The sequence below is a fragment of the Trichomonas vaginalis genome, chromosome I (genome assembly GCF_026262505.1).
Source record: "Trichomonas vaginalis G3 chromosome I, whole genome shotgun sequence".
NCBI lineage: Eukaryota > Parabasalia > Trichomonadida > Trichomonadidae > Trichomonas > Trichomonas vaginalis.
Genome location: NC_067203.1, coordinates 14,668,095 through 14,690,100, shown reverse-complemented (window position 1 = coordinate 14,690,100; position 22,006 = coordinate 14,668,095). Strand labels below are relative to the sequence as shown.

The window sequence follows — 22,006 nt, the reverse complement described above, 5'->3', positions numbered from 1 at the left end:
TTTTTATTGAAAATTGAAACAAAAATGAAGGGATTGCTTTTGTGATTTGATGCCACATGGGGATAAACTGGATATTCTTCTTTTGATTTCCTCTGAACTTTGCTTTATTCGCGTCAAAAAATCAATTGTTGCAAAAATATTTGAAGCGAATGCTTCTTTCATTAATAAATCATAAATAGATATGGAGCTTATAACAAATTATGCTAAATCAAGTTCAAAATATTTCCAAATTTTTTTTGAAATTTTGTTTTTAAAATGAATTTTTTATTTATTTTCGACGTTTTTCATTCATTGCGATTTTTTTGGAAAATCTGAATCAATAATTTGTTATTACTAATATATTCTAACATGATGGAGGCATAATTTTTCTGAATTCATTCTATATTTCCGAATTTGAATTTCATATTTTCATTATTGTTAAGAACCAATGATATGTTTTATTAATTTATCTGAAATATATTCATTTAATAACATAATGGCTTTTGTTCACTAAATTTCAAAAAAAAATTTGAACATATCCTTTCACAATATCAACAAATAAGGATGTCAATTTGGAAGAAAAGTGAGAAAATTCCTAAAATGCTAAAAATGAATTTTCCAAACGTATTTTTTTATCTCATTTTTTTGATTTTGAAAAAAATTTGGAGAGAAGAACTCTTCGTTTTTGAATTTTATCACGATGGTTTTAAAGTATATTAGACACATGTATTGGTATTACTATTTTTGTATACTTTGAGAGAAAATCCCTAAAAAGTGAGAAAATCTGAGACGGTTTGAGAAAATATATAAACTATTGAAAATTTGAATTAAACTTCTAATTTGGAAAAAAGAAATTTGGAAAGAAGAAAATTCAAAAATCGAGATTTAGACTCAGCATCAAATGGAGAACAAAATGTTTCTTCATATGAAGGCAAAAAATTTTCTTGTGAACAAATAGAGTTTTTAAAATTTTATTGTATGTAATGAAATAAACAAATATTAAAATTATTTTTTGATAACAAGAAAATTCCCAATAGAAAATATTTGAGAGAAAGAAAAAAAGAAAATTGAAAAATATTACTCTCCTTTATATTTCATGAGATTTTAAATTTATTCTCATAAAATTAACAAATATCTTAAATATCTGGATCACTCACATATACAATGAATTGAACGATAAAAATAATACAAACTCAAATAAGTTTCCTGTCTTTCAACTACAAAAAATTATGCAAATTAAATTAAATTGTTTATTCAAATATAAAACAAAGATGAAGTAATTACAGTTATCATGGACTTTATGAATAACTCTGTAATTGGCTCAGATTTTCGTAAAAATATTTTTATTAATATCGATAAGAATACGTTTACCTACTATCACAACATATCGATAAACAAGAGTAGAGTGATTTTTATCATCGAAACTTTTTAAAAGCTGTAAGCTGGAAGGAAAAATCTTGTTTTTTCTGAGTTAGTTGTAGAACTATTGATGCACGAGTTATCATTGTGATGTAGAAGGATGTCGATGTACTGACTGAAGGATATGAAGTGAATTGAATTTCATTGAATTTCAATTTGATCAAAATTTGTTGAAATGATATGAATGTGTCAACATCTGTATCACTCTCTTTCACTCCTTCCCTATTCTTTCGAGAACGAAGCTAGCTCAGCTTTCGCTGAGCGAATTGACACTTTTGATGTCCTAAACGTACATGCTCTCAAATTTATCGAAAAAATTATACCACCTAAACTAGTATATTCTTATTTTAAATATGATATTATCCTTAGAATCCACACTAGAATATATTTAAATCAACTTTTAAAAAAGTTCGAATCCTGCGCGTCTCACTTTTTAAATTTTCCAAAAGGAAAATTATATTCTCCTAAAATGAAAACAATTTTCCGAATTGACATCCTTACAACAAAGTATCTTAGATTTTCTTACAAGAAGCTGATTTATTCATACTCTTATCCTACGATTGCAAAACGAACATTTTGGGAATTTCCAACTTGAATTTTGGAATATTTTGTGATGAACCGTATATGCCTTGGCAATGAGATTCCTTACACATTATCATTTGATAAACAATGACGATTACCATGTTTGATTTTTAAGGTTATAAAACTTATCTATTAAATTAATTCGATACATTATTTTATTCAAATTAATTAAAATCTAAATTTACAAAATTGAATGACACTTTTTATGGAGAAATTATCCATATATTTTTTATATGAAAATATTAATATTATCATAATAATAAATACTTTTTAATTTTCTCTTAAATAATATTTTGTTCAAAATTTATTAGATGATATCTCTCCTCGTGAAAGGAGAGAGATATTTTTTTGATCAGGTATTAAAAGGAGCTGAAAACGCATCTTGCTGTTTCACAGTAAATTCATCACATGCAATTTTAAAATGGACAGACGATTTGCAATGTAAAGAATATTTCGAAAAGCTCTTAATTTGGCAGGTTACAAATCGAATTCCTTCTGCTGAAATTCTTACAAGAAAAGTATCTTTAGCTATGTGCATCAATGAAGTTTTGAATTTTTTTCCAAACGAATATAAATTCATTCCTAAACAATACATTTTGCCTGATGAAATGGATAAGTTTAAAAATATGCTGAAAACAACCAAGAAAACATGGATTATCAAACCAGATCAAGGATCTCTTGGAGCAGGGATTACTATTGTTGAACCCCAGGCTGGAATTGATGTTCCGGAAGAATCCGCTGTTGCACAAGAGTATATTGATTCTTATACCATAGAAAACAAAAAATTTGATCTCAGAGTTTATGCACTCGTTGCATCCTTGAACCCTTTAAGAATTTACGTGTACAGAGAGGGTATTGCAAGATTCTGTGCCGAAGAACAAGGAAAAGATCCAATATTTAGCAGAATCACAAACGTTGGCTTAAATAAGCAAAAAGAGACAGATTTTAAGCAGATATCCCGCTTGATATCAGATGTATTTGAGAAAATGCGAGAAAATGGTATTAATACAGACATTTTATGGCAAAAAATTGATGACTGCATTATTAAAACAATTTTATCCTCAATAAATCGACTACATAAAGCAGAACTTGCTAAATGCCCCCCACACTTGTACAGTCGATGTTTTCAGATATTCGGCTTCGATATTTTACTTGACAAGAATTTAAATCCTTGGGTTCTTGAAGTAAACTACAGACCAATGCTGGAGGCGCATAGAGGTGTTGAGAGACGAATGAAAACGCAACTAATTACTGATACTATTAAGATTGCCGTTCCATTAAGAAAAATTCAAAGTATTCTTTCATCAAGACTATATTCTTGGGACGAATCCATGTGGAGAATGTTTGTAATAGGCCATCCAGAGCTCAATAATACTATTGCAAACGAAAGAGCACTTGGTGAATCCGGCTCAAACTACAAAAAAGTTTTTGGACCTGGGGTTGAAATGAGCGCCGAAAACAAGCGGATTTATGAGACTGTTGTGAAGCTTCCAGTGAGCCATATTCCTGGGTTTGAATTATCACATTTGAAAGTTGAAGGAGGTGAAGCATGATGCCATTCATGTTTATATTTTTTATAATTATTTTTGTTTGTTTTTATCCATGCATATAAATAATTTTTTACTTCATGAAATGATCATATAGTGTTAGACCCAAAAAAATGATATATTGCTGTCATCATCATTTCAGGCTGGAATAATAAGAATTATAGTTAACTTCACAATGAACAAATGTTTTAAATACATAGAATTGAATAATGAATTGTTCATAGTTTAATGGAGGATTTATATGATGTAATGGATGATGATTTGATCCGCATCAATGTCATTCATGGGAAGTAAGCTTGAAATCCGATGTATTCATTTCAAAAGAGAATCAATTTGATTAATCAAGACATATTTATGATATGATTGCGATTTTATACAAGTAAAAAAGACCTTCAATTTATTATTGATTTTTTGTAAAGTTGATTTTTTCAAAGCTCATTCGAAATTTTTGTCAAATTTTTTCATAAAATAAAAATAAAAATTTGTGGTGAATAAAGTCTTTTCAGGGGGGTTATACCGTGATATTAGCCTTGTACCGAAAAAAAGTGACGGGCAATGCCGTAAAATAATATTTTATTAAAAAATTTTTGGTGGAGAATTGGAAAATTTTTGTTGGAAAATTGGAAAATTTTCCTAATCATTTGGACTATAACCTGGCATATTAGGGAGTTTTGTCAACAACTCAGTGCTGGGATCAAGATAGTTTGTAATCCAAAAGTAGAAACGTTCCTTGGTGTCTTGTTCTGGCTTCCTGCAAAATCTGTGACTTGCAGGATTCTTCTTAATATTGTCAGAAATTGCGCAAATCATGTCCATCATCGTCAATTCTTCACCATTGATGTTAAAACGATTTCGATTACGGTAATTTCTTTTCTCTTGCAATTCTTTTTCTGCAGGAGTCAATTCACGAACATACTTATTATGTTTGAGAGCTTCTACAGAACAAGGGCAAAGACCGCAGGCGGCAGCAGCATTTTGAACCGTTCTTAATGATACTGATTCTTGCCATGCGCTAATAAATGAGTAGATAATGGCGTAGCGCATCATTGCAGCATTGCTGTTGAACTCTTGCTTCGGTGCCTTAATGTAATCTCTCAGATAATCCGTGAATTTGGACTTTAATCTTTTGGCAATGCCAACATCATATACTTGTAAAATGTGTGTTGTATGTGCGGGAAGAACAATTAATTTGATGTTGGCACTTGCCAAAAGGAACAATGCCAGAGGATTCTCGCGGCTGGAGTGTCCATCACACACAATGAGAGCAGGCTTGTCACGTATATCTTCTGGCATTCTCTGGCGTTCAAAGTTAAGCCACTCGATGAAGAAAATGCAATACAATAAGAATACACTTCTGTTCACCCAGCCTTTTGGCGTAGAAGTAAACCAACAATGTCTTTCGCGCTGGAATACTTTCAGTTCTCTAGGTAGTTCTGCAATACATGGGAGAACAAAGAGAGGTGGGACAGATTTGCCTGTCATTGAGCATCCGCATAAAGCTGTAATGTGCAGAAAGTTTGGAATTCCTTTGGCGATCATATGCTCTATCTCCTCAGGTAATGCAACTTTCTTCTTCTTAAATTTGTTTATGAATGTTTCATCGATACTAAAAATCAACTCCTCTGGAGTACTTTCGATTGTTTCACGATGTTTATCGTAGAATTCTTCGATAATTCTTGGTTCACACGCCATGTATCTTGATTCTTCAATCTCTTGGCATGCCTTAAGCTTGCAATGCAATTGCTGTAAAATATGGTTAACATAAGGTCTCGATACATCATCACCACCAAGAGTATTGATAACTTCTTCTGCAAGAGTAGGACAATTAATCTCAAGAAGGAATCTGTAACCATAATCTCTTCTGAGCTCTTTCAACTTGAACGCCTCGTCAATAATGTCAGCTGCTTCTAGAGCTTCACCTTTGTAAGCAGAATCTTCGATAATTTCTTTTAAAGTGAGCTGATCACGCTCGCATAGGTATGGATCTGCACCGCCATGATTCCCTTTTTCCCAGTATAGACCTAATGCAGCTCTTTTAAGTGCAGTAGCAATGAGATTGGATGTTAAAGTTCCGAGATCTGGGTATTCTTCCTCCCATGCAAGCTTAGTTTGACTATATATCATACCTTCGGCGCGACAATTGATGATAAACTTTTGTTGTCTACCAAGAAATTCGACTGTGAGAAATTCCATTTTTAATTTTAAACGAGCACTTGAGCCACGTTTTATCTGACTTCACCAGCCAAAAAGCCCCTGTACTAAGTGTCATGTTTTTGTTTATTTTAAAGTTTCTGCCATGTAATGGTTTACATTGCAAAATTTTTGAATACTTTACATCACCATAAAATGGCAGTACAAGGCTAGTTTATCGGTACAAGGCTCTTGAAATGACTTTAGAGTTCACTACTTTCAAGAAAGGAAGATATGAGTATGGATTTATAGATAATGAACTCTACCTTAAAGTATTTTACCATGACATTCAACTTGGTGGGTATTTTACAAACAAAAACGAAGCGAGGTGGAATGATAAGAAATACAAATACTCAATTCTCACAGAAATCGATGATAAGTATCGTGATACTGATGGTCTTTTCCAATTTTCGATTGTTTATCCAGAGTTACGAACTTTCAACGTCTGGAAGCAGAAAAACAATCCACTGAATGAACCAAAGGTCATCAAAAGCGATCACAAACCTTGCAACGTAACAGGATATCAATATATTAAGGTTCTTGCTGATAGAAAGGATGATCTTTGCGTTTGGGGTGGTCTTTGCTTAAGTAATTCTGGTGCTCTTATTGATGGGTGCCAAGGACTGAAAGATTTTTTCTATGCTATTGGTTACACTGGACAGCAATGGACTGGTAATTTACTTCCATCAAATGGGACTGGAGTAAATACTGTAAGCCTCTGGGTTAAGGTTAACATAAATATTATACAAGGATCATGCGTTGCTAACATACTTCCGATATTACAAAAATTCAACGTATTATCTTTCATTTTTATATTGTTGGATACATGATAAAAAAGATTTGAATTGCTAATTAAATTTTTTCTATTCTCGATAGCTGAATCTATTTTACGAATAAAAAATCTAGTTTGAAAAGTAATCAACAAATTTTATATGGATACAAAATTGTAATATAAATTAGCGACCTGTTTGATACATCTATCACAAATGGTTTCTTTATTTTTTAAAATTTTTTATTGGATCGCTGAGAATAGCATTATAAATGAAGCATAAAAATAAAACCGAATTGATGAATGTAACGACCTTGCTTTCTCAAGAGAAATTAAAAATATTTTGGGATGCAATTGTTCATTAGTGAAACTGAATCAAAAGTTTTAGAATGGAGCGTTGTGAGGATGGAGATTTTAATTAAAGCCTGAAATATGAATATAGCATTTATGCTAAAAGCAACTAAGGTATCAATTGATGAAATTGTCAGACGGTATGGATAACTTTGTCACTTTTGTACTTCAGATTTTTTACATCAATAAGAAACAAAAAATTGTGGTGAATGGAGTTCACTACTTTCAAGAAAGGAAGATATGAGTATGGATTTATAGATAATGAACTCTACCTTAAAGTATTTTACCATGACATTCAACTTGGTGGGTATTTTACAAACAAAAACGAAGCGAGGTGGAATGATAAGAAATACAAATACTCAATTCTCACAGAAATCGATGATAAGTATCGTGATACTGATGGTCTTTTCCAATTTTCGATTGTTTATCCAGAGTTACGAACTTTCAACGTCTGGAAGCAGAAAAACAATCCACTGAATGAACCAAAGGTCATCAAAAGCGATCACAAACCTTGCAACGTAACAGGATATCAATATATTAAGGTTCTTGCTGATAGAAAGGATGATCTTTGCGTTTGGGGTGGTCTTTGTTTAAGTGATTCTGATGCTCTTATTGATGGATGCCAAGGTCTTACGGACTGGTACTTTGCTATCGGTTACACTGGTGTGATGTGGGCTAAACAAGTTACGATACCATCTAACGGAGTTGGTGTAAATGTTGTAAGTTTATGGGTTAGAGCTAGCAAAAAAATTATATATGAACCATGTATTACTAGCTTACCTGTTATGATTCAAAACTTGCAAATATTTTCTTTTATTTTTATTTTCTTGTATGAATGATTAATAAATACTTCGCCTCCTGATTCAATGCTTCCAATTTTTAACAATGGTCGCAAAACAGCAAAAAATCTGAATTGAAAAACGATGATCAATTTGAATATAATTAATTTTTTTGGAAATTGTCTGTAATTAAGAGAGTTTGCTTTTCTCATGAATACAATTTATTGTATTCATTCAATTTTTTAAAGGAAAAAGTGACGTTCTTCGAACACCAAAATGAATTTTGCTTCAGATAACGTCTCAGCCATTCATCCAAAGATTCTTGAAGCCATCGTAGAAGGTAACAAAGGTACAGATAATTCATATGGTGGCGATTCATCAACAGCAGCCTTAAAAGACAGACTTAAAGAAGTTTTTGAACATGACCTTGTTTACTATTTCGCTTCCACAGGCACAGCATCAAACTGCCTTGCATTATCAGCATTCTGCCCACCATACGGTACAATTCTTTGTTCCGATTCTGCTCATATTCTTACAGATGAATGCACAGCACCATCATTCTTTACAGGTGGCGGCCGTCTTATGCACAGATCAAAATCCCCATCCAAGTTCGATCCGAAATTAATATCAGAAACAGTAAATGCCGCTAAAGGATTACATCCACATGCTGGAAAGCCAACAGTTGTTTCAATCGCTCAAACAACAGAACTCGGTCAAGTATACACACTCGCTGAACTCAAAGAAATCTGCGATGAAGCTCACAAGTACGGACTTAAGGTTCATATGGATGGAGCTAGATTCGCTAATGCTTTAGTCAATCTTAACTGCACACCAGCTGAAATGTCATGGAAAGTTGGCGTAGATGTACTTACATTTGGCGCTACAAAGAATGGCGGACTTCTTGGCGAATTAATTATTTTCTTCAACCCAAGCGATGCAGAAAACTTCGATTTCCTCCACAAACGTTCTGGCCAACTTATGTCTAAGACAAGATTCTTCGCTATGCAAATGCTTGCTTATTTGAAGGATGATCTTTGGCTCGAACTCGCAAGACATTCAAACGCTATGGCCAAGCGTTTAGCTGATGGAGTTAAGGATATCCCATCTGTTAAACCATGGCTTCCTCTTAATACAAACGAATTCTTCATTATTATTCCAAAGGAACTTGCTGACAAATTATACGAGAAAGGAGTTCACTTCTACGATTGGGATCTTAGCATCTCATTATATCGCTGGGTTACATCTTGGCAGACAACAGAACAAGATGTCGACGATTTCGTCGCCCTTATCAAGACTTACAGTAATTTTATAAATAAAGATATTAGCAGATAGATTTAATTTACTTTCTTTTTCTAATGAAAATTTTTAAATAATTATTTATCAATAAGAAGCCAATTCGAAAAGATTACTATGAAGAACACACAAACAATAACTCTCTCCATTGAAACAACTAAACTTCGACTAAGATAATCGATGATATCGTCAAATCTGTTTCATCTTTCATACAAAGGAAAAGATCGCTGGAGTTTTGTTTGTATAGGCAACTGTTCATGGTGTTTTCAGTAAAAGCTGGATATTTGAAATTGTGATGATTACAAATGAACGTTTTGAAAAAAAGTTTATATGAAAAGTGACAAAATGACTACGAACGAAGAAAATAAGAAGAAAGTAATGGAAAGCCATATTTTTGGAGGAGCTCCTCAATCTCCTCCTCAACAAAGAAGAACACCTAGTCGTGCAAATCAGGCTCCTCTTCCACCTTTGGCAGATGAAATTCAAATTCAAAGACAACAGCCACCACCACAACCACAAAATGACTTCAATTTTCAAAGAAGCCCTCAAAGACCTCAGCAGCAACCACAACCAGCATATAAGCCAGATGACAGATTAAATCTCGTAACACCACACTCTTCAAGATTTGCTACAGCAACGCAGATTAACAGACCTCCTGTTCAAAACTTTGATGGGCTTGTAAAGGAGTCTTCTGTTCCACCTCTTTCTCCATTCCCTGAATTTACTTTCGAACCACCACAAATACAAACCAATTTTGAATTTCATGTCAAGCCTCTAACTGCTCAAAGTAGCAGGTCTACAGCTAAAAAGCTTACAATCAACTCTAATTCAGAAATTAGAAAAATTCGAGATGAAATCCAAGCAGATTCTGCTGAATTCGCTTCCAAACTTCAACAAATACAAGCACAAAATGCTCCAGGTATACATGTCTAAGATAATTTTACAAATTTCTTTATATTCTTTTTTTGTTTGATAAAATCATGTATATAATATACTACATATGCTATTTTTAGAGAAAAAAGGCTTTACGATTAGATTTTATGCGCAAAACAAAACAATTTCTTTTATAAAAAACAAACAACAAAGAATAACTAAGCATAGTTAAGAGTTTGACAAAGGTAGTCAATATTATATCTGTCTGATAATATTTTCATGATTTCGTCGTTATTATTATGAGGAAGTTCGATGAAATCCATAGACCATCTATTTGCATATGAAGAATGGGCAGATGGTGGTGGTTCTGTATCAGTATCAGGTTGTGATGACGCTTCTTCAGATGGATTTCCATTTTCTGAGTCAGAAGAAGTTGGATCTTCAATAAATTCCTCAACAACCTCATTTTCAACGTAGTTTCCTTCAATCATTCGTTCCCAATCACTTGCATAAGGGCATCTGTTTCCCATAGAGGAAGATTTTTTGAAAAATGATCTAGTTTTATTTAATTTCGATTCTGTAAGAAGATTGAGATCCATCAATGTCTTAATATCATTACTTGGATACTGAATAACAACTTCCTTCCTTGAATTTAAGAAATTAATTATATCTTCATAGGAAGAAATGTCTTTTTGATCATTTTTATCAAGTAATATACAACGTAAGTTCTTAATAGTTCCAAATATCTTCAGAACATTCGATAAAAGTGGAGATCCGAGATAATTATTTGAGATATCAAATCTTCTTAAGGCTTTTGCGTTCTTTAACTTAAGTAGAATTTGTCCACTAGTCGGCCCTAACTTCATTTGATTTGTTCCATGAATATCTAACAACTGAATTAGTGGATGCTGACAAATTACATCAATTAAGTTAGTTTGTTGTATATTGGGACATCCTGCAATGGATAAAAATGCCAATGATGGCATCCTTTCAATGAAATCAGCGAATGGTTGTTGGATTGGATTATTTCTCCAGTTCAAACAAACCAATCTAGAAGGATTCAGCTGACTAAGGTTACTGAATAATTCATTCCAATCATTTTCAGTTAGTTCTGCATCGCCAACATGTAAAGAAATCTTTGATGGAGCTTGAGTTGCAATTTTTAACATGTTAAACAGGTTATTGTTCTTCCAATCAACATTCTCTGCAACAATTGTTGATATAGAAAATGGTAAAATGCATCTATCACTAATAGTTTCCATCGCATTGTTATAAGATAAATCTACGTATTCAATATGAGTCCTACTGAACAAAGAAAGGGTCTGAATGAAGCTCGATATTTCAATACCACATCTTTTGAGATAGAATTGCGTAACTTGAGTAAAACTTCCTATAAATAAATTTCGATTTTGTAAATTTATACTTTGTAGCTTCACTTTCGTAATATTTCTTCCATGCTCTGATATAGTTTCAATGAATTCAGCAAAGTCTTTAACGAATCTACACTTAATTATTGAAATAGAATCAAGAGTTTTTCCTGACAAATACATTGATAAAGATTGGAGCATAGAGGTAGTAATAGTTATCGAAATTAAAATAATGTTTTTGATGTAGAGTCTCTTATTTGCTAAAACAGAGGAAATCAACGATTGAAACGTATCATCTCCAATATCTGCTTGGAATATAATAGTCTGAATGGTAGAATTTTTCGATAGAAACTGAGATACTATCTCCCACTTTGATTGATCAAGTACATTATCAATAATTAAAGTATCAATTCCTACTTCTATTTCAATAGAGAGCAAAATTGAAGATAGTGATAACCCATTATCAGTGATAAAGGATATTCGGAGTTCTTTTGGTTTGTTACTTGAATATTTTCGTAGAACTTCGATTTCTGCTTTTGAAGCAGGTCTTCCACGCCAAAACATTCGAGCCCTGTATCTATCGACGAGGTTTAGGTATTTATCCTTAGATGGAGAATCAGGACCGAGTTTTGTTTTAAGATGTGGTAATTCTCTTGGAATAAGTAGCCAACGAAGGTCAATTTCAATTGTCTCTAAGATAAAATCATTTTTGTCACATAAAAATGTTAGTGTTTCCTTAGAAAAATTCAAAACAATTGTTGTTTCAGTTGGTCTTGAGCCTGATTTTAGTGTGATAAGAGGATGTGATGAAATTATGGAAATCTTTTGGGTTTCTTCATTCTGAGATAAGATATATAACGTGAATTCTGTCACTAATAATATGTTTTTAACTTGTTCATTGTTGATAATCTGGATAACAGGCTGTAGCATAAGAGATTTTTCCGAAGAGAAATCCACAAGATTCTGGATTTCCCTAGTTAGCTTATTGCCCATTTACAAAATCAAAAAAAATTTTCTGTCAAAAAAAGAACTTACCAAAGAATAAACAAAGAATCAGAATTGAAGATCTTTAAATCAAATACTTAATCTGCAGCCCATGAAACTAACTCATAGACATCATGAACAAATAATAATACCTAGATATATCGAATAATCAAAGTGACTAATAGGACATCTCTTGCTCAGTTTGCAGTAGCATAGCGAATAAGGAAGATACATTATGATTTCTTCTGCGGGTTTCAAAACTTTAAAAAAGCAAGTATTAAAATTTTGACAAAGATTTACCTTTTCTTTTCTGTTATAAATGACTAATTTCTCTAGGTTTATTACATGATTTGCGAAGTAGACTGTTATAACTTTTACTGATGGAGGAACAAAAATTTCTTTGAGGATTAATGCACAACTAAATGCATCTCCAACAATAGTTGTAACTCCATCTGGAACGATATATGACTCACCTGGATGCTTTGCAGGATAACAATAAAGCTTTTTCATATCTCTAGTAAATACAATTCCATCGACATCGATGTAGTATTCATTTAATGGACTGACTTCAATATAAGATATATTCCATGTATCAAATGGATTGAAATAACTAAGTTTTGTTACAAAGCTTGGAAGAAAAAAATATTGAAGTGGGCACTCAAGCCCAAAAATGTTGTCATCTATGTATGTTGTTGTATCAAGGATTGTAAGGTTCTTTAAATCTTTATATTTATAGAAGCAATTTGAAGATAATCTAGTAAAACCCGAAATTTTTAAGTGATAAACATCACTGTTGGCTGTCTGCCCAGTGAAGTCTCCACTTCCTGTAAATTTTAATACCTTATTCGGCTGATCAATCCATTCTTCTGTAATTATTCACCTTCCCGAAATTGAAACATAAAAATATAAAAAAACGATCGAGCGCTCATAATTCAACTAATGAACCTCATCCACTGGAAGAGAATTAAATATTTAGATTCTTTAGGATACAATGGTCATTTTATTATTGAGAAAAATGGAATATGAACAGATTTGTTGATTTGAAACTATGCTACCTTAGCTGATAAATAGATAAAAGGTATTATCTTAAAGTATTCAAGTAAAAACGAGGTGTCCATACCTTATTCCCAAATAGAAGTCAAATGAATTTTTAGTGAGAATTAGTACTGAATACATTTCGCTGTAATATGAGGTTTAGACTTTTATTGAACAATATAATAAGACCATATATGCAAGAACCCAGTAATTATTGATGCTTCTTCATTTCATTACGGATTATCGAGTTTAGGGAGTGTTTGTGAAACATTCGCTTAAGGTATTCGAATCATGTGATAAAATTGTCTCTGAAATATATTTTTTCCCAAATTTTTTGATTATCAAATAATTTTTTCAACATTCAAGAGCCATTATATTGAAAAACTTGCATTTATATGGATGAATAAAAGGTTTCATTTTGTTTTACTCAGTTATGTTATAAATTAAATTATAAGACCTTTGAATTTTTGGTATCAGCTCTTTATTATATATTCGTTCATTAATACTGCTGTAGGCAATTTCAACTACCGTATGTAAGGGTTTGAAAAGCTTCAATTTCGAATTTACATTTCCTGACCCGATTAACTAACTATATAGAAAGATCACTCTTTGGTGGGCCAATTAAAATACTACTCAAGTTGAAATCATAAGTTTCATTATTTTATCCTTTTATGACTGTCACTTTTTTGCTCTCAAATAATTTTATAGTGAAATGACTTTAGACCCTGAGACCTCGCATGATGAGATCTCTTCAATTCAGAAACCACTTCATGAGGAGTGTTCAGAGTTATCGACCACACTGTACACACTTAAGAAACGTGTTGAAGAGGTTCAATCAGTCGATCAAATTAATCATCGCTGGATTTCAATCTATGGTCTTCTTCAAGAATTCAAGATTGTAGATTATTATCCATATGATGATTTAATAGAACTTAAGAAGCTCCCAATCGTTACCAAATTACTTAACTTCCAAAATTATCTCGAAACATTAACAAACGAATTACAAGGACTCGAAGATACACAACAAGCTATCGACGAATTTATTAATAAAAATCTTTTAGGACTTTATTATTACAAATATAACATTCAAGATGGAAAATCCGAAGAAGCAAAGTTTTACGACAGAAAATTAAAGCAGGTCCAAGATTTTAAGACCTTCATCGATGCTCTCGCAGCTAGAATTGCTCGCTACAGCCCAAACATGCCAAAGTATGCCATAATGGTGAACGTCAAGCTTCTAGCTGGTTTGATGCAAGAATACATACAGCAGATGGAACAAGCTAAAAATGCCGAGCAACTCAAGCTCAGAAAAGCTCAAATCAAGAACGTCTCACAAATCATCGATGAGTTCACTAGCTACAGGAATAAGTTACAGCCTTTGATAGACCAAAATGATTTGGAGTTAAAGGGAATTGCTTTCGCTGATCTCGTAAATATCAGAAATTATATTGATCAGCTTGCATATTCCGCCACGAACTTTGCTCGCGCTTGGACCAGCTACGATATTCCACTCGCCCTTTCCAAGATGCTGTACTTTTCCGATCAATTAATCAAAGCAAAGGGTTATCTCGGAATCCCAACAGGAACTCCTCTTGATATCAAGAGCCCAGTCATTACAGCCAAGGCAGCAATTGATCACGTTCTTGCTTCCGAAAATTCGGCCTTTTCTACAGTCAAAGATTATTTGACTCAATTTTCGAAGTTTTTGGAGTCATTTAATAATCTTTTGGCTCCAGTCATCAACAAGGAAATTATTACTAACCCACGCCGCCTTATGCAAGAACAGTTTACTTATCTCGTTGGATTCGCTTCAATTCTTTACCAACACGAGTTCTACGATGATGCTTCACTCTTCGAGCTTAGCATTATCAGAATGAACATGGCATTGAACGCTTTAACGTTCAAGAAGAAAGAATTAGTTTTTTCAAACGTCGAATCTGACCAGAAATCATTCGATATTGCTTCGAAGTCGCAGAGCATCTTTGGTGATCGCGGAATCAACGAGGTTCATTCATCACATATCGCAACTCTCTTCAAATTCTACATTAATCCTCGCATTTCTGCAAAGTCTTACGCGAACCTCAAGAATGTCGAGTTCTGCCTTAGATTTAACGATGAAAAGCAAAATGACCTCATTACAACATCAATTGAAACCGTAAAATCTCTTATGGAACAATTACAGAACACAACAACAGAAACTCACGAAGACTACATCAAGATCATCGGTATATCACAAGAGCTCTCTAAACAAGCGATTTATGTTGACATGGTCGCTATTAAAAAGTCAGAATACTCAGAAGAGCTTCTCGAGTTACCGGAGCTCTTCCAAAAGGCCGCTACCCTCTTAAACGAAAAGATTGACGGCCTTATTGGTACATACATCAAGCCAGTAAAGCAACTCTCCATCATCGAGTTGGCTGTCTTCATCCATTCCGTATTACGTCACATCCATGATAATACTAAGGGTGCAGGCGAGTTCAATTCAGAGCTTGCGGCCTCAGAAACTAATGTTCAAACGAGATTATTGAATGCAATCGATCATATCAGCATGATTAGCCTCAAAGAAGAGCCAATCTACACTTCTAAGGGTATGGTACAGGAAGATCTCAAGTCCGTAACTGAGACATTCCCTAATAATGATTCAGATAATTTCGATAACCTCCTTAGAGAGTCATTCATCTCTAAGCTTCTTCCTTTTGCCAAAGAAGCTTACGAAACAATGCTTGCTGAGCTTGATAAGTTCGAAGAACGCGAATACGAACCGAATGATGTAGTTTCCGAACTCGTAAAGGTCGAGTCATCCATCCAATCCATCTTGGAAAAGGAATTGGCCCGCTACGAGATAGTCCATGCCAAGATCTTGGAAATTGTCACTTTTATTTTACATCAACTTTACACAATCCATACTGGCATATTACTAGAAAATGCCAAATCCGTTCTTCCTCAGATCGACACCACGAGCGATGATATTTCCATCCTTCTTTCCACAATTTCCAGTTATTACAACGATATCAACACCGCCGACTCCGATAACTCGATGATTATGGCATCATGGAAGATCCGCCACCTTTCAACAGACTACGCACACGATAACGAGTTGTTGGAAGTCCTTAATAATCTTGATTCCGAGTTCAAAGCCGTTTCCGACCAAGAATCGAAGTTCAAAGTCTTCTTTGTCGATATGTCCAACGAGATACAGCCAATCTTCAAGAAAGTATCATCAAAGACAACGAGAGAAGGCACTGAAAGCGAAGAATGGTCGAAGAAGTTCACAGAAATCATCACAGACATAAACAATATGTGGTATGTCCCTGACTCTCTTCCTTACACCCAGAACTACGTCAATTCCACGAACTTATTAAATAAAGCATTAGTAATTCTTGGAAAACAAGAGGAAAAGGCAGGACCATTCGAGAACTCCTATGAACAAATCCATTCCACACAGAAAGCATACGGAGAATACATCGAAGCCGCAGCCAAAATCTACGGAGACAGGAAGTATTGGAATGTTGTAAAAGAAGCAACATCAATGCAAATTCCTAAAGACGCAGATTTCATCAAACAAGCGATTTTGGAACTTTACAAGATCACTAACCAAGAAATGGAGAATATCCAATCAAATGCAAAGCGTGCTTTCGCAGAACACGCCATTTACGTTCTCCAGGCATCAAGAATTGTTGCTTACAAACAATTTGATCCTCTCCAGAAATCATTGATTGCTTTTCTTGGCGAAGAAGATGAAGAAAAATTGAGAGAAACCGTCAAAGAATTATTAGAAAAAATCCAAGATTTGTATGAAATCGCCAATCCACCTGCAGTCATGATCAAACTCGCTGTCCAACAGAAACTTCTTCAGAGCTACATCGATCCTGCAAACAACGAATACGCCCAATCATATACATACACAATTAGATACGCGAAGAATTTGCAGGATGAAGAGCAAAAAGAAGTTTTCACGAAGATTGCAACAGAGTTATCTCTTTGTTTCTTCAGAAAGAACGATCCAACGAAGATTGATTACGAGAAAGGCATCGAATACCTTAGAAAGGATCTTCCTCCTGAGATGCAGTTGAGAAAACTTACTCCAGAAGAAGAGAAAGATGTTATTTTCAATACAAAACCATTGACAATTGAAGATAACGATTATCAGGACGATAGTTTCAATGAACAGACTTCACCTCACCTCTACAACCGTGATCACAGATTGTTAGATACAAATACAACAACTAATTCCCACTTGAAAGTATACATTGCTCCTCCTCTTCCAATGAATGTCAACAAAGACAACTTGATGAATGAGTTCTTCTTACCTGAAGAAGATAAAATCCATTCAATTGACTACATCAATACATACAAAGTTGCTCAGTTGACATTACAAATTGCAAAGGCAAACTATGTTCCAGAATTGCACTTTGCAAAGCTTGGAACTGTATACGAGAGTTTGCATCATCAATCACTCATCAAAGGACCAATAAACACAACAAATAACAGCCATCAAAGCAAGTATTTGAAAGTCGAGTTGAACAACATCATTGTTGAGAACAAGACAATCGATTACATGTATATCATGGTTTATTTGTTCGATAAGAAGGAAGGATTGATGATTTCTCAACCATGTTATTGGATCATTTCAGCCAATGGAATTCCTGTAACAATCAATGGAAATGACAATGTTTATTTCGAAGTTCCAAACAGAAATCCAAACACTGTTTTGGTAATGAGATTGTTACACAACGCTGCAGTCTTGAGAAATGATTTCATGTTGTATTTGATGACAGGAAAAGATGTTTTGTCACATGAAGAATATCCAACGAATTTCGCTGTTTCAATGTGCAAATTATTCAACGAAAACGGATCATTGAAGGAAGAAATCAAGTTCAATGACGTTTTCCATATGATCATGATGACAAACAAAGACATCGAGAACGACATCAACCTCACACAAGGACTCAGCCAATCTCCTGAAGCCAAAGTCAATGTAAATATCGATTTCAAGGTCGAATTACATGACAACAAACCAGGAGATGTCGCATACAACTGGACGGAATCATCCAAGCCAAATCTCCTCAATCTCGCAGTTACAAACAAATCATCTCCATTGATAACATTGAGGAATATTCACTTCACATTCCAGAAGCCACAAGAAGCCAAATATGTCTTCTTCACAGCCCATTACTTGGAAGATGATTCAGATCTCAAGAATCCAAAGGGACTTCCAAACATTTTGGATTACAAATCGAACAAATTAGTATCTGTTTACAGATCAACATCTCTTCCAACATCAACGAACACGAGATTCCCTGATGTTGTTCAGTTCTACATGATGATGCCTCCAACAAAGAAGACACACATATTAATACAGTTCTGGACACAGAAAGGGAGCGGACAAGCAACTCTTTACAAGATCTCCATCATCGAGTTATTCGATAACCAAGAAAAGAAGTGGATTTCTAATGCAAATAACGTAGAATTCCCACTTTTCGAACAGAAGAAACTCAACAACCAGAACTATATTCCTTACAAGAAGCCGAACCAGAACTCCAAGTTCTACTTCAACATCAACATCCCACAGCTCTATTTCATCCACGAGCAGTTCAACCCTGTTTTCTCTCCAGATTGCAATGTTGATACAATTGACATCAAATCACTCCAGATTTCTGATGTCCACAACGCAATCATTCCTGTAACAACAAGATTGCTTAAGCTCGTAAATGAAAAGAACATTGGATTGTTGATCAACATCTACGCACAATACGAGAACATCAATGATCTCGAGCAAATTATCAATGAATATTTGACAAATAATTATTTGCCAAGTAGAATTTCTGACAATTTGCCAAAGAATTTACTTAATTCCATTGGTTCATATGTTTCCAACTTGATCTTCTCTGCAAACAGTGCCAAGAGATTGCATTACTTGATCAATGTCATCAGGACAGCTCCAATCATCATGAACATTGTCACAGCAACATTGGCATGGACATACAAAGAGAAGAAATCACTGAAAACAGTTGAAATGGAGTTCGGTTTGATGGCAAGAGCATTTGCACAGTTAATTTCTAATTTCTATAACTTAGAAATGACAGTAAATGCTCACAAGGCATTCACAAACATGTTCTTCTTAGTTTCTCCACTTTTCGATGCCAAATTCGTTGTCCAACAGTTAGAAACATTCATCAAAGACACTTCTAATGTTTCTCAAACTGATTTGACACCGTTGTTCCCTCCACCGGATCCTAAAGAGAAGAAACCACATCCACCGCCAATTCCTAAACCAGATATCTCAACGAAATCACAGGAACAAATCGTTTTATTCTTGAGATATTCTGTTTTCGAGGTCTTCTTCCATTCAGTAAATCTCATTGCCATCATTGCCTACAAACACAATGATAACGCAATCATCAATTACTTGTTGGAAGGCATCAAGAGATCATTCGCAATCAGCGACTTGATTCTCATGAATTCCTACATTTACATGCTCGCTCAATTATGCAGAGATTTAGAACAATTCTCTGTAATTTTGGAGAAAACAGCCACTGTTTTGTTGCCTTACATTGATTTGGCTATCAAATTACACAACAAAGTTGAAGTCAAATCAGACTACAAGTTCTTCCAGCACTTCATTATCCCTGTTCTCTTCATCATCCATGAATGTGAGACATCAGTAATGATCAAGAAACTTCAATCTTACGAACCACAAGATTTGAAGAATTTCTTCTCATTCTTGAAGTTCTGCATCGAGCTCAACTTGCAGCCACCAACAACACATGGATTGTTGGGAACTGTTAAGTCAACAACGTTCTCCAATGAGATGAAGGCGCTCAACCAGATGAAGGAAGACTCAAAGGCAGTCAACTACGCATTGTTCAATGAAATCACAATGAGATACCTCTTCTTCTACGTCGAACTCCTCAAGAACAAGTTCAACATGATGCCTGCAATTGATGAAGTCACTTCACTTCTTTTATTATTGATGAACAGATTGCAGGAACCTAGTTCCATGGGCAAGACAATTGTCATTTTGTGCAATGTCATTGATAGATTCAGAAATGATCTATTGACAACACACAACTCCGCTCTTGACACGATAATTAACTACGGCCTCAAACTCTGCAAGAGACATTTGAGGATTTCAAGAGCAGGCGGTGCAGCATTGTTGTTGCACATCTTCTTCATGGAATATATGACAACGAGACATGTAATTGTTACATCACATTACTTCTACTACAATTACACTGATATTGTCATGGAATCAGAAAATTATCAGTTGAAGATTTACGGAGCTCTTCTTGATACTTTGTATTTGTTCGCAAGCAATTTCAAGATCAAACACTATGTTGAAATTGTTCTCGAGAAAATCAACGCAGGAAAAGTTATTTATCCAGCGTTGTTGAAGCTCAAATCATCGAACAAATCTCCAGAATTCCAGACAATCCACATGCTCAAGATTGCAGACCAGTTCTTCACTTATCCAGTCCTCAGATTGCGCTGGCTCCACAAGATCGTCGATGTCAATATGGAGGCATCTTTGTGGTCAGCAGTTTTCGTCACATACACGAGAATTGCACAGCTTTGCTACAACATCATTTTGTTCGCTCACAACGATAGAGTTCCTTCATTAGACTTCTCTTACGTTCCATCAATCATCGAAGAGAATTCAGCAAAGATCGATTACGCGAAACTGAAGTACAGGCACTTGCTTATCGATTCACCTGAATTCACAGCAGATGGAGTAATTGATGCTTGCGAAGGAGCTGCAAACGCCGCTAAATCTCGCAGTTTGTTCCTTTTGCACAGACACACATTGGTACAATTAGTTGCTTTGTACGAGATGAAGAGAAGGTACAAATTACTCACAGGAAAGGCCGGCGAATTGTCCGCAATGTACGGAGACTTCGCAAGAGCAAATGAAGAACCATTGTTCTTCTATTTGACTGAGAGAAGAAAGAACGGAAACATCTTGTCAAAGAGAATTTACTGCTCTCCAATTGCAACAATCGACAAGTTCGTTCTCTTCTTGAATGATCCAACATACAACCGCTTCGAACACGGCGAACAAGCACAGAGTTATCCATCCTTCGAATCCGCTTCTAAAGTTTTGAATAATATCTGCGTTTTCGCTCTCAAAGGAAAGCATTCATTACATGAATTCAACAACGAAAAAGAATTCTATGTTGATGAAGGCAACGTCAGATACTCATTCACAGCAAACTTCGAATTCCCAAGCTCCATGGTGTGCTCTGAAGTTCTTTCTGAGTCCAAGACAAACATCACTCCACAGTTCACAATCATCGAGACAATCAAACAATACAAGGAAGAACTTAACCATTTGAACACAAGTATCGAAGTTATGCTTCCATCGAAGAACTTCAGAAACAGATTCCAGGAATACAGATACAACTTGCCAATCCAGTTGCTTGAGAAATGGATCAACGAGGCTTCTCAAAACGAATTCTGCGACAAAGTTGGTGCTTCTCTCGAGGACGAACAAGTCAAGACAGAAGCTGTTTCTTTGGCCGACGTTCTCAAGAAATCTGCATCTGTTTACGTTACAGCAGCACAAACACAAGGAGAAGACCAAGATTCCGCAAAGGTCAGAGTCTCAGTGATCAACAACTACTTGAAGGTTGTCACGCAGGAGAGGAACTACCAGATAGAACAGACAGAACTGGAGGATGACCCACTTAACTACAAACGTGATTATGAAGATTATTAATTTTATTTTATTTAAAAAAAACAAATCATTTTTACTATTGTATTTTTTTCCCTCTCTCTTTATTTAGAGTCAGAAATAAGTATCCTAAGGCCAGTTTGATTATAGAATATTCTTGAAACATT

General features: G+C 34.6%; 8 protein-coding genes across 8 annotated transcripts; 6 read left to right on the top strand and 2 right to left on the bottom strand.

Annotated features, from left to right (window-relative positions):
* Positions 1-2,291: 2,291 nt before the first annotated feature.
* TVAGG3_0987110 (positive regulation of cilium movement) lies at positions 2,292-4,080 on the top strand (the record flags this gene model as incomplete). Its single annotated transcript, XM_001582505.1, has 1 exon — positions 2,292-3,533. One exon carries the CDS (start codon positions 2,292-2,294, stop codon positions 3,531-3,533), a length of 1,242 nt encoding a protein of 413 aa, XP_001582555.1.
* An 80-nt stretch (positions 4,081-4,160) lies between these two features.
* Positions 4,161-5,720, bottom strand: TVAGG3_0987100 (DDE endonuclease family; the record flags this gene model as incomplete). Its single annotated transcript, XM_001582506.1, has 1 exon — positions 4,161-5,720. One exon carries the CDS (start codon positions 5,718-5,720, stop codon positions 4,161-4,163), a length of 1,560 nt encoding a protein of 519 aa, XP_001582556.1.
* A 160-nt stretch (positions 5,721-5,880) lies between these two features.
* Positions 5,881-6,589, top strand: TVAGG3_0987090 (uncharacterized protein; the record flags this gene model as incomplete). The annotated part of the gene is made up of 1 exon (XM_001582507.1): positions 5,915-6,547. One exon carries the CDS (start codon positions 5,915-5,917, stop codon positions 6,545-6,547), a length of 633 nt encoding a protein of 210 aa, XP_001582557.1.
* Positions 6,590-7,046: 457 nt separating this feature from the next.
* On the top strand, positions 7,047-7,676 carry TVAGG3_0987080 (uncharacterized protein; the record flags this gene model as incomplete). Its single annotated transcript, XM_001582508.1, has 1 exon — positions 7,047-7,676. The coding sequence occupies one exon, from the start codon at positions 7,047-7,049 to the stop codon at positions 7,674-7,676; it is 630 nt and encodes a 209-aa protein (XP_001582558.1).
* A 216-nt stretch (positions 7,677-7,892) lies between these two features.
* Positions 7,893-8,949, top strand: TVAGG3_0987070 (L-threonine aldolase-related family; the record flags this gene model as incomplete). The annotated part of the gene is made up of 1 exon (XM_001582509.1): positions 7,893-8,948. The coding sequence occupies one exon, from the start codon at positions 7,893-7,895 to the stop codon at positions 8,946-8,948; it is 1,056 nt and encodes a 351-aa protein (XP_001582559.1).
* A 280-nt stretch (positions 8,950-9,229) lies between these two features.
* Positions 9,230-9,904, top strand: TVAGG3_0987060 (uncharacterized protein; the record flags this gene model as incomplete). Its single annotated transcript, XM_001582510.1, has 1 exon — positions 9,255-9,842. The coding sequence occupies one exon, from the start codon at positions 9,255-9,257 to the stop codon at positions 9,840-9,842; it is 588 nt and encodes a 195-aa protein (XP_001582560.1).
* A 48-nt stretch (positions 9,905-9,952) lies between these two features.
* Positions 9,953-12,131, bottom strand: TVAGG3_0987050 (uncharacterized protein; the record flags this gene model as incomplete). The annotated part of the gene is made up of 1 exon (XM_001582511.1): positions 10,001-12,079. One exon carries the CDS (start codon positions 12,077-12,079, stop codon positions 10,001-10,003), a length of 2,079 nt encoding a protein of 692 aa, XP_001582561.1.
* Positions 12,132-13,874: 1,743 nt separating this feature from the next.
* Positions 13,875-21,884, top strand: TVAGG3_0987040 (dedicator of cytokinesis DOCK family; the record flags this gene model as incomplete). The annotated part of the gene is made up of 1 exon (XM_001582512.2): positions 13,881-21,884. One exon carries the CDS (start codon positions 13,881-13,883, stop codon positions 21,882-21,884), a length of 8,004 nt encoding a protein of 2,667 aa, XP_001582562.1.
* Positions 21,885-22,006: the final 122 nt, after the last annotated feature.